Source organism: Oenanthe melanoleuca, chromosome 23 (genome assembly GCF_029582105.1).
Source record: "Oenanthe melanoleuca isolate GR-GAL-2019-014 chromosome 23, OMel1.0, whole genome shotgun sequence".
Classification (NCBI taxonomy): domain Eukaryota; kingdom Metazoa; phylum Chordata; class Aves; order Passeriformes; family Muscicapidae; genus Oenanthe; species Oenanthe melanoleuca.
Genome location: NC_079356.1, coordinates 2,764,567 through 2,776,840, shown reverse-complemented (window position 1 = coordinate 2,776,840; position 12,274 = coordinate 2,764,567). Strand labels below are relative to the sequence as shown.

The following is a 12,274-nucleotide window of genomic DNA, read 5'->3' as shown; positions in this document are numbered from 1 at the left end:
CAATCAATGGCCTGACCCCTTCTCTATGCAAACAGAGCTTAGAAAGACACTACAAGAAATAAAATCCGATAAATTCCTCATGCAGGGTTGTTTGTTTAAAAGCTTTGCTGGAGACTGATCCTGCTCACAGCCCCTTCAGAGATACAGGAGTAGGGCTGTCAGACAAGCTTGAAGTGGGATTATTGCCACAAATATCAGCAGGAATAGAATCTTAGTGAAAAACCTGGCACAAAAATGAGGACCCAGACATGGAGGTGATGCCCTTTAAAACGCAGCAAGGAAAATGGATTGGGTTCATTGTGCTGGCCCTCCTCCTGCAGAGGGGCACTCAGCTGGGGCTGGGGTGACCCAAGGGCAGGGTGGGACCCTGCCTGTCCCCTTGCCCACAGAGGGGCAGGTGCCACCTCAGCTGCACTCCTGGAGGAGCGGGTGGCCGAGGGCAAGGACGGCACACTGGCAGGGCAGTGTGGTTATGGTGTCACCTTCTCAGCAGCACCTGAGTGCAGACCCGCTCAGGAACCCCCAAACCCAGCTCTGCTCCCTGCCCAGGGCTGGGCGTCTGCTCTTTGCAATTTACTGACCTCAGCCACGGGCATCTGATCCTCACGTGTGTCTCATTATCACCATCCCTCAAAATAATCACTCGGGGTCATTTCTGATGGTACTTCAGCAAGGCGGGAGGCTGGGAAGGGGCTGCTGGAGCCACCAGTCCTGCTCTACCTGCGCCACCATCCCAGGCATCCCGCCCTGCTTTGTTAGGGATGGTGCCACCAGCTCTACAAAATGGCATCGGGCTCTGTCTGTCGCCTTGAAGGGCGCTGCTAAAAACCATCGCTTCTTAATCCAAGCGAAAGGTTCGACAAACGGGCTCTCTGCGGTGCCGTAACCACCTCGCTCTCGCTCCTTTTAGCTGCGAGGGGCACGATATTGCAAATGCTCAGCTGCTCACACCAGGTGTGATCTCCGGAGCTCAGCCGCAGTGATCCCTCCCCGGGGGTAAACACGGGCAGCTCCTCACACCGCCACCCTTCCTCTATTCCAGAGTCACTCCGAGCTGAATTAGGCACTTGGAGCAGCTCGGGGTGCTGTTTTCTGATACGGCATTTTCAAATATTTAACAGATTGCGTAATAACCGAGCAGCTGTTGAATACGATTCAGACACAAACTCCTGCTTTTAAAAACCCATCCAGATTTTCTTTGTACGGGTGCATGTATAGATTATGTTTAGATGTGTAGATTAAATATTTATATTTTACTGGTGAGAGAAAGAGCGCTTTTGGCTTTTCCTTCCCTTTCTTAAATATCTTTCCCTGTTTTTATTTCAATAGTCAGCTTCACAGGGAAAAAAGAGAGCTTTGAGAAGTTACCTGCTCTCTCTCTCTCTGGTTTGATTTTCAGTGCTAAACCAATAGTTACTTAAGTGTTCTTCACTTCTTGGCATAACCTAATAATTAAAATAATTACTTGAAAGCCAGGGCAGCTTTGCTCAAATTAATGCAGGGCAAGAAGCTGCAGTTTTCCAGTGGGCTGAAAAAGAGGTCACAAAATGATGCCAGTTTTAGCTGAGAGAGAAGGTAAATACAGATCTCCCTGCAGCCCCGATTAAAGCCTTCTTCTAATCTTTTAAGTTTCTTATTTTACTGATCAAGGAGCTGGCTCGATGAGGGGCTGACAGTTGTGGGATTTCTCAGCAGGTAAAGCGAGACCGTTCCTGTGGAAGGCACGGCAGTGCTGGCAGTGGCACAGCTGTGCTCCTGCAGCGGGCAATCTTCCTCCCTTCCTGCTCCACTGCTTCCATCCCTCCCTGTCTGCCTCCATCCCTCCCTCTCTGCCTCCATCCCTCCCTCCCTCCCTCTCTGCCTCCCTGCCTTCATCCATCCCTCCCTCTCTGCGTCCCTCCATCCCTCCCTCTCTGCCTCCATCCCTCCCTGCCTTCCTCCATCCATTCCTGCCTGCCTCCATCCCTCCTTTCCTCCCTCCCTCCCTCCCTCCCCACCCTCCTGCCCGCTGAAGGGAAGCAGAGCTGCAGCAGACCCAAGTGCTTTCGTGGAGGACTGGCAGCAGCGTCTGCATTGAAATCTCCTCCGTCCTTTTGTGCAATTGCTTTGAGCCTAGAAAATCCATTTTCAGGACAACTGAGGCACTGAGAGTCGAGACTAAACATTTCCACAGAGCCCCCAGGGACACTCCTGAGCCATGAGACAGGCGGGTATTCCCTGGAGTCTCAGCACCAGCCCCAGCGTTCCCCCGCCAGCATCTGCCCCAGCTGCAGCTGCCCCTGCCCGCCTGCTCGGAGCCACAGCCTGGCAGCAGCCGGCCCTGGTGGCTCTGGTGGCTCTGGTGGCTCTGGTGGCTCTGGCCACCAAGAATCGGGCCCGCTGCTGCCAAGCCGAAGGCAGGAGGAGGTGACAGCCCAGCTGCGACAGCTCCCCCGCACACGGTCCCGGTCCCAAAGCGGATCTGAGCCCTGGGACCTGCCGGGGAGGGAAACGCGGCCACAGCACTGCGGTGCTTTCGGTGGGGACAGGCTGGTGACAGACGGGGGGTCCCTGGGAGCAGCACGCCTCCTCCCCGCTCCCGCAGTGGGACTGGCGGAGCCCAGCGCGCCCTGTCAGCAGCAGCGGAGCGTTCCTGCGAGTGCGTTTGTGTGGCACAAAACATTTCCAGCTGTTCCAGGAGGAGGCTGAGCATACTAAGCAGCTTGGCTCTGGTGAAAGTTCAGCAGCCGCCAGGGCCCCGGGCCCCGAAGGCAGATCCATTAACCTTTTCCACCAATATTTCTGGCACTACAATGTGCACGGGATAACATCTGCCTGGAGCGTCCCCATTCACAGAAGTCTGGGCGAGACCAGATGCTCACTCTGCAGGAATCAAGTCCTTGTCCATGAGACGATCTGGGCCATGCAGCCACTCTGAGCTGTGCTGGAGGTGACAGTGTTTCTCTTCAAAAAGCACCTGTCCCTCAGGACCAGCATTTTTCTCTTTCTGGCTTTCATATTGCTGCTGTGCATTGGCATAAGTAAGACCCCCCCACCTTTTTTTTTTTTTCCCCCAGTAAAAATGATTCAAAAATCTATTCAGTTTTCACTGGTTTATCTGAGTTAAAATTTGAACCCTCAGAAAGCAGGTAAACCCGTCCTTGTAATTTTTAGTGGGCAGACAGTAAATCCCTAGGAATATGTACCAATGGCAAAGTGCATGGGATGTAACAGAAACCAGCGCCGTTCTTTACATGACATGATTAAAACAACTATCTCGTTTAATTAGAAAAAGAAAGATCGCAGACTCATTCCCAGGATGTTATCTGTGCAATTACTTTATGTAACATTATTAAAAATTAATTTTCCCCAGAACCTCAGCAATTTAATGAAACACGCCTGGTCCTCAGCAGCAGCTGCAGCGGAACCAGCCCATGGCATCCTCCAGGCAGCGGGACTCGGTGCCGCGGGCCCCCTCCGGGCTGTCTGTCCCTCGTGCTGGGCACATCCAGCCCTGGGTCAAAGCACCTCTGCACAGCACCCTATTGCCGCAGGCTCAACAGCCTTCCTCGCCCCGGGTACCGCAGCCCTCCTCGTCACAAGCTCAGCATCCCCTCTCTCCGGGAGCTCGGCATCCCCATCTCTGTCAGCAAAAATCCTCCTTCTCCAGGGAATCAACGTCCCCCCTCTCTGGGTGCTCGGCATCCCCCGTCTTTGGGGGTTCAGCATCCTCCCTCTCCAGAGGCAAAGCATTCGCCCTCTCGGAGAGCAAAGCGTTCCCCTTCTCCGGGGAACCAGCACCCCACTCTCCAGAGGACAGCATTCTCCTCTCCTCCTCGCAAGGTGCCCAGCACCCCGACCGCACCTCGCCCGGGGCTGCTGCTCGCTCCGAGAGCGCTGCCCGCTCCTTCTGGGACACAGCCTTCCTCCCCGGCACCAGGCAGCGCGTCCCCAGCCCCGGCCAGGGGCTCCATCCCGGCATCGGACAGCGCATCCCGCAGCCCGGGTACCGCATCCCCCCGCGGCGCGGGCAGCGCGCTCTCCGCCCCGAAGTTCTCCCGCCGCCGCTGTCCCTTACCGATCCGGATGACATGCGGCATCCCGTGCGAGCTCTGTCCCCAGAAGCCGCCGAGCAGGAGCGCTGCCCAGTATTCCCAGAGGAAGCGGCGGAGCGCCGGCCAGAGATGGGGCATCGTTGGGGTGCTCGGGCCGGCGCGGCCCTACGGCCCCAGGGGCGGCGGGGACTGGGGCGGCTGCTGCCCGGGGCTCAGGCGGAGCGGCCGCTCGGCGCCGGGGCCGGGCGGCTCATGGCACATCTTAGAGCGGCCGCGCCGGCCCGTCCCGCGGCAGCCGCAGCTCCGGCCGCTCCCTTCCGCGCCGAGCCGAGCCGAGCCGAACCGAGCCGGGCCGGGCCGTGCGGTGCCGGTGCCGGTCGGGCGGCACCTGCGGAGCCGGGGCTGCCGGTGCGCCCCAGGAACGGCTCTGTCCCCTCCTACCGCTGATGCGCGGCTCGCGCAAAGCCCCGGAGTGGAGCGTGCACACACCGACACACTCACACCCCCTGACACACACCCCCGGCACACACCCCGACACGCAGCCCGGCACACTGACACGCCGCTGACACCCCGACACAGCCCGGCGCGCACCGGCACCCGCCCGCTCCCCCGGGGCGAGGGCAGCGCCGGCGGGCGCGGGGCGGGACCCTCGGTGGGCACCGCGGGACGGGGGCGATGCCACGGGGGTCCCGGGGGTCCCGGGGGTTCCGGCAGCGCTGGATGTGCCCGCTCCCTCTGCCCCCGTCCCGCAGATGGCGGGGTGCCCGCTGTCCCCAGAGCTCTCGGGGGTCCCGTATGACCCCGGCGCCCCGGTGTCCCCCCGGCAGGCGCCGGGAGGGGCGGGGCAGGGGGTTTGGGGCAGGGGGTTTGGGGCTGGGGCTGCTGCAGCTCCGGTACCGCTGCGGGCGCCCGACCCGCGCTCCGCAGCCGGGAGTTTAATGACCTCGGTGACAGAGACAAAGGGCTGCCCGTGCCGCGGACCGGGAGCTGCTTTGTCAACGTGCTGGGCCAGGCTAGGGCGAATTTCTTTTTTTTTTCATTTAAATAATTTGAACTATTCCATCATTTCCAATCGTTCCCATTTGCCAGCTGTCTGCTAACTCCAGCCTGGAACAGCTGAAGAGCAAATCTTTAATTTTCTTACAAATATACTATTACTCTGTATCGGCTCGTCTTTTCAATTTTCCTTGCCCGTCGCTTTCCCCAGCAGCGAGCTCGGCGTGCTGGGAGAAATTCTGATCGCCGTCCTGCCACTCCGCTCCAGAGACCCGTCCCGGAGCAGCCACCGGGTGTGTGGCTGCCGGAGGAACACTGCGAGTCATTATTGATCTACAACTCGAAGAGAAGTTGCTGGGTGTCGCCTCTGCCGGCAGGCAGCGAGCGCGGGGACAGCTGCAGAGAGACGGACACGCGAGGGATTCCCTGCGTGCCCATTGCAGGGGTGTCTGTGCTCTGGCTGTGCAGGAGCAGCGGTGAGGGATTGGCCGGGGAATGTGTGACAGCCGTCATCAACACAGGATGAGAAGGGAAAGCTGGAAGAGATCTACACGCCCGGGGCAGGACCAGCCCCTCCCAGAGATGCTGCGGTGTCACTGGTGCCTCGCTGGGGCTGCTGAGCGTGGCCTGGGCTCTCAGCACCGTGCCGTGGTGCAGGGAACACCTCGCTCCCACCTGAGCACGGAGCCGGAGGGGCTGCTCAGCCTCCCCCAAGCGCTGCTCGGTCTCAGGGAGGGGTTGCTGGTGTTGGCTGTGGGCAGGGCCAGCTCCCAATCCCAGCCCCAGCCCTCCTGCCTGTGCCAAAGATGGTGACAGAGAAGAGTGGCTCGTGTTAGCGATATTTTTATCCCTCCTGACACCAAAATGGATAAGATTTAGCAAAAGGGCACGGAAGAAAATTTCTTTACACACTGCTTAAGCGAAGGACAGCTGTTTCTGTGAACTTGTTATAAAATTAAATGTCACAACCTGGTGGCTCTTTGCACCTGGAGATAACAAAGCCCCACAAAGCTATTGGGAGAGAGCAGGTAAAAAGGACTGTTTCAGCTGTGGCTGTTCTTTGCTCTTTGCAGACTCCAGCACACAGAAAAGAGGTTTAATTTTGTTAAAATTAAACTGTAGCTGGGAGGAAATATTCTGTTAGTTTGGGATGCTGCTTCCTATCTTTCTGTTGATACCAGGCACGATAAAACTCCAACCTCAGCTTCATCCACTGATCCTACTGCAGGGCCAGCACAAATATTTTATTTTGTATTAAATTATTTGATTAGTGACAGATGGGTGTGTGGAGGTCACAGACAGTCCTTGTCTTGTGCATGTAGGTCAGAGAGGGCAGGACAGGAACAAAATGACCAAAATTACCCCAGCAGTGGAGTTTGGGCACAGGCAGAGGAGTGCTCATCTCCTTGCTGGGCTTTGCATGGCTTCTCCTTCCCAAAGCTGAGGTGTTCAGCAGAACAGCCCAACACAGCTGTGCCTCCTTTGCACTCCCAGATTCCCACACTGCCCCCAGCCCACCCCTCTCGTGTGACTGGCAATGCTCCTCTGCCTGGGCAGCACCCTGGGCTGCTCTGTGGCAGGGTTACTGAGAGGGCATTTTTGAAACTTCTCTTGGGTGCTGCACCACAGCTGCTTGGGTTATTTCTGGGGGGCTGCATGGGCCCAGACCTGTGAGCAATGACCTTCAGCCACCAGGCCAGGCTCACTGGAGCAGGAGCCAGGTCGTGATGGATAATTACAGCACAGACAGGATGGCTGGACAAAGGAAGGAAGTATCTGGAAGGCTGAGAGAGCTCCTCATGAGCCCACAGCTCTGGCTCAGTGCTGCTGCTCAGGTGAGTGCTGCCCAGTGGGTGCAGGGCCTTGGGAGTGGGATTTACACCAAGCTGAGTCAGGACTCTCATCAGGAATCCTTGGCTGTGCCTTGAAGGATAATCAAAGGTAGCAGAAGGGCTTTGGCTCTAGACAACTCTTTACAGCAATGCTAAAAATACAAGATATTTGCCCAGTTCATAAGTGCTATGAAAATAGCTTTAATGTGGTAATTCATCATTTAAGAGTGTATCAATTAATGCAAACTCTGGTGTATTTATAACTTGTGAACATAGTGTACCAGTGAGGAGAAGTCGATTTTTTGAGTTTGTTGTGAAGGTATTTGGATATATATTTTTGGTGCTGCTGTTTTTACAATAAATATGTGTGGTATTTAGAGCTCCAGGTATTACACAGGTCAGATTCAAAATTATGTACATCTTATGGGAGTTTTTTATACATAAATATTTCAGTCCTTTCACCTACAAATAAAGCTGTAGGTTTATGGGTGTTCTCAAGTCACTGATGTAAGACTTCTTATTTTTGAGTATGAAAGGAACCATTTGCAAAAATAGAAAATAGTGTTGAGATTATTAATATCCAGAGGAAAATGCTGATTGACGAAAGACATTTTCAAATCAGACTAATGCTTTAGAGCAGCAGCAGAGCTATCAACCTGGCAGAAAGAGACATAAGCATTTCTATAGCTATAGCATTTTTCAATACTAATGAAGAAAAAGAGCTTTCTCTTTATTTCTGTAATGGTATCTAAACTGATTCGTTCGAATTAGCTCCATCCACATGTGTTTTGTTTAGATTTATATGCATCAGGACTAATAGAACCACAATCAATCTGAGTTATGAGGCTCAGTGCTCGCATTACCGAGATTCATGTGCTGGAGTCGGCTCCTAAAGCATCCGAGGGAATATACCTGGGAAATGCAGATTTCTGGGACTTGAGTGCCCTCTACTGAAACCGTCCCGGCTCCGACCCTTCGCTGTGACACCCACAGCTTGATTGATGGGTTGCTAAATTGAATTGAAGCCTGCGATTTCAGATCCATCATGAAGGATCCCTCCTTTCCCTTCTCCCCGGTCTCATCCCGCACTCCAACGCTCTGGTTAATTCTGGCTCCTGCAGCTCTGCCACAGCGGATTTACCGGTTTAAATGGCAAGTTTACATGGTGTAAGGAGGATTCCTTTGGCTGTGATGGCACTGAGGGCTGGGCACGGCAGGGCTGCAGGGAGAAGCCGGCTTTGCCCGGGGAGTTCGGGTCTGCTCGGTGCCTCCTCCTGGGAGAGGCTTTAACCTCGTGCCAGGAGCCGGGATGAGTCGGGATGGGTTGGGATGAGCCGGGATGAGCCGGGGTGACGCCACCACCACGCTCCAGCAGCTCGTGTAAAAGCAAACACCGACTATCCACATTTGCCCCCGCAAATCCACTGCGGTTTGTGTTACATCTTGTTTGTTGTGAGGAGGAGGGAAGAGGAAAGATTCCCACTTCCCACTCGGCATTCCATCTGGAAGGGAGAGGCTCTGTGTTTGCCGTGCCCTGCCTGCAGCACGGGCAGGGTTTTTGGGGCTGGGATGGAGGCAGCGGCAGCTCCGCTGGGGCCAGGGCAGGGCGAACCGCTGTGCTGTGATGCTGGGCAGCTAATGCCAAACAAACACAAAAATTTGAAGGTGGAGGGGTTTCCCGCTTGGATTTTTATGAAGTTTATGCTCTGATTGATTCCCGCTGTGGCGGTGTGGCTGCTCCGTCCGGGGCGGGCAGGGAACGAGGGGTTTCTGCAATCTGCGCTTTACCCGCGCAGGAATTGTAGCTGCACTCCGCCGCATATATTTGTGTTGGAACACACTGTGGTATAATAGCTGGTTTGAAATGTATCCAGTTCTGCTGAATATATTATTGTGAAAGTCAGGAGAACGCGAGCTCCTGTCAAAGCGAGAGCAGCGACGGGAGAGTGGGAAGGGGGCTGGAGCAAGTGCGGCTCTCGCCGCCTTGGCTGGGCTGGCTGCGGGGGCTCGGGGCTGCAGGGAGCTCGGATCAGAGCCCCGCGTGGGGCCCGTGTGCCTGAGCAGATCAAAGGGCGCTGTCGCTGCTCTCTGGAGCGCTGGCATCACCCCCGCCGTGCAGACCCCACCCGCAGCAGCGGCAGCTGCGACCTGGAGGGTCCCGTCATCAGCAGAGCTGGTGGAGGCAGCTACGAGACTTTGTCCCCGATGTCCCCAGGCAAGCAGCAGATGAGAATTGGCTCTTCCTTCCCCCGGGGGTATTTGCAGCACCGATTTATTCCATAGCCCCTTTCCAGCTAAGCAGACATGGGGTGAGACAAGAGCTGTGTTGGAGTGCACGACCCTTCAAACAACAGCCAGAGAGGTTTACCAGACTTTCCTGCCTGGAGCTGGTGTAACCGAGGCCAAGCGAGCCTCTTTGAGTGAGACAATAGCACAGGGTGTGAATCTTGCTATATTTTTAATCAGTTATTTGCAGGTTGCCCTGTCCTGTGGCGCCCTGCAGGCTCACAGGGTGTCACACACCTGGCTCAGACCCGCAGGGTCTCTGCACCAGCAGCACCCAGGCAGGAATGTCAGACCTCGGAGGTGCGGCTGCTCCCCCCTGGCAGGGCACAGGGGGATGTGGGAGTTTGTGCAGGTGGTTCAGCCACCCTGGCGCTGCAGCAGCTCCATCCCTGCCAGCTCTCTGTGCATCCCTGGGCACCCCTGGCACTGCCCCTTTGCCAGCCCCTTCCTTTGGAGGGACCTTGGTCCGAAGCTGGAGATGGGCTGGTGCTCTGGGACTCCGGACCAGCCACTTCCCAGCGGACAGAGCCAGCCCAGGATGGTGAGCACGGAGGATGCAGAGACCTGCCCGGCCTTTCTGGGTGTGGTGTGAGCAGGGGCTGGGCTGTCCTGGCACCTGAGCGCTGACAGATCCCCAGGGCTTGTGGAATGGAGCCACGTGCATCCCAGCTGATTGTCAGCCTGGTGCTGCAGAGCTGAATTTGTACAATTGCAGTGTGTCATACGGGCTGAAAAGGGCAACAGGGAGCAAATGACTAAGTAAGACCAGTTCAAATTATTGTCTTTATCACCCCCTGTGTTCACATCTGACAGAAAAAACTGTTTTGGCCAGTTGGTTCTATCAAGGTCTCCTTTTTCTGGGCTGCAAGATGATCCCTTTGAACTAACTGAGTGAAAATACATATTTGTGTCAGACAGCCTTTGCATGTGTTTTTCATTTTCTTTCTGCAGAGGTAGGAAATCATGTTTTTTCCTTTTTTTTTTTTTTTTTTCCCTTTAATAAAAAAGTCCCCTTTAAAAAAAAAAAGTCCTCTATCTTTAGGATTGGTGGGAGAAGCCATTTGCAACTGATGGGTGTAAATTATGCCTGCTTAGTCAGACAAGAAAATTAGAGACTGCAGAATTAGCCTCTGCTCGCTATTATCTTTGCATGGAACCCGTTTACAAAGAAACTTGGTGTGCCCCTGGTGCTCTGCTCAGCTTCCACTGACGTGCTGGTGACCTGTCAGCCTCAGCCCGTGCCCATTGTACAGACCCAGCCAGGGCAGCTCCTTTTTCTCCTGAACAAAGGTACCAACTGGCAGAGCAGCAGGTTGGAGCAGCTCAGGAGTGCACAGGGCTCTTTGCTCCCCACATGGCTAATTACCCATGCAAAGATTGGGAATGAGTTGTTAATACCTTTTTTTTTTTTTTTTTTTTTGCACTTCTACACATGCAAAGGGCAAGAAAAGATCACATTATTTCAAATGCCTGTTTAATTCCACTTCAGTGGAATTGTGCTGGGAATTAATTTGGCCAGCTGCAGCCAGTTGTTTTGCCCAATCCCTGCAAATTCCGGCCCGTTTCCAATTCACAGCAAATTTCTTGGTTGCTCCAGCCTGTTCAGAGGAAGTTTAAATGTTGGGTGAGAAGCTGTGGATGGATCTGGGAATAAAACCTGGCCTGATGTGTGGGGATCCCTGCCTCAAAAAAGGAGTGAGGGTTTGGAGAGAGCAGTGGGTGCAGGCCACAGGAGATGCTGTGGGAGCCTGGGGAGTGTTAAATGTGTGGAGGCAAAAATTCTGTGTCTGCTGGAGGAAAATGACCTGAGCCTGAGCTATGGAGGGGTCCCAGCTTTGGGCAGGGCTGAGGGAGAGCAGCAGGAGGTGCCATGCCCTGAGTGACTCAGGGCTGGGGTGATCCCTGTGCTCACCTGCCTGTCCTTACCTGCAGCCACCCCCAAGCATCTCCCACAGCTTCAGTTCAAACACCAGTGTCTGTGAGATTGCAGAGCTCACATTCCCTGCCTGGATAGATTCCCAGGACAGTGCCTGGTCCTGGCTGTGTCCTGCTGCCCTGGGCAGTGACAAGCACAGACCCTGCAGGGCTGATGGGCACCAGGGCTGGGGGTGGTGCAGAAAAACACCCCCAAACACATCCTGCTTGGTTTTAAGGCTTGTTTGTGGCCAAACAGTGAAACCTTGGGGCCAGTCTGGCAGCTGAGACCCTCTCCATCAGCCCCCACTGCCAGTTCTTCCCTCCCAGCTCAGATTATGGGATGTGAGAAACCTCTGGAGCACGGATTTCCAGTGGCCTTGTTCTAAGCTGCTGTGAGACTCCTCCTAAACCCCACCATTGTATCAGTTAAACCCCTTTTATTCCCAGCTGGCAGGATCTGGGCACCAGGTTAATTTTGACACTTTTCAGCTTAGCTAGCAATGAACAGGTTCTTTCCCATGGGAAGGAGATTTTGCAGCACATGGGGATTTGCAGATTGAAAGGGGAATGTGGGAGGCATCCCATGTGTATTACTATTCACACAGGAAGAAAGAAATGCTGCTTTTTATTTTATTTATTTTTTTTTTTAATCTGATGTTTATTTGGCATTTTAATAGTGGTAGGAAAAACAGAGAAAATTATTTTCAAGAGATGGAAAACAAACAGGTTTTTAAAAATGTGCTGCACTCTGGTTTTCCTGCTTCTCCCAAGTCACAGCAGTGACACTGGGGACTGACAGGCTGCCAGGGGTGGCTGCTGCTTTTGGGAAACACCTTTTCCTCCAGCACTGAGGTGCCACTGAGCACCTTGGGCAGCTGCTGACATCCCTGGGGAGGAGTGATGTACCTCAGGCCAAGCTGAGGGTGTTGTTTTTTTTAAAAAAAAACATTTCCAGATGTTTCCTTTTGGCAGTGCAGCAGATGCAGGGCTCAAAGATCCCCCAGCAGAGGTGCCTCTTACAGGACATTTTCTTCTCCTGGCTCTAAACTGGAAGCTAAATCCCTTAATCTAATTTTGCTGCTGTTTCTATGTGTTGTTTCTGTTTGGTGATGAGGCAGAAGAATAATACATTTAAGCAGCTCTTAGCACAAGCGAAATGAAGCTGATGTGGCTTTATTTTACACAGTGTACACAAAATCTTCACTAGAT

The 12,274-nt window shown here is 54.3% G+C and overlaps 1 protein-coding gene across 1 annotated transcript in view; it reads right to left on the bottom strand.

Moving 5' to 3' along the window:
- Positions 1–4,259, bottom strand: part of GRIK3 (glutamate ionotropic receptor kainate type subunit 3) — a 107,663-nt gene extending 103,404 nt beyond the window's left edge. Inside the window, exon 1 of the mRNA XM_056509341.1 lies at positions 4,058–4,259. Coding sequence (XP_056365316.1) covers positions 4,058–4,172 — 115 coding nt within the window. The 5' untranslated portion in view covers positions 4,173–4,259. The remainder of the gene's footprint in view (positions 1–4,057) is intronic.
- Between the last annotated feature and the right edge of the window lie 8,015 nt (positions 4,260–12,274).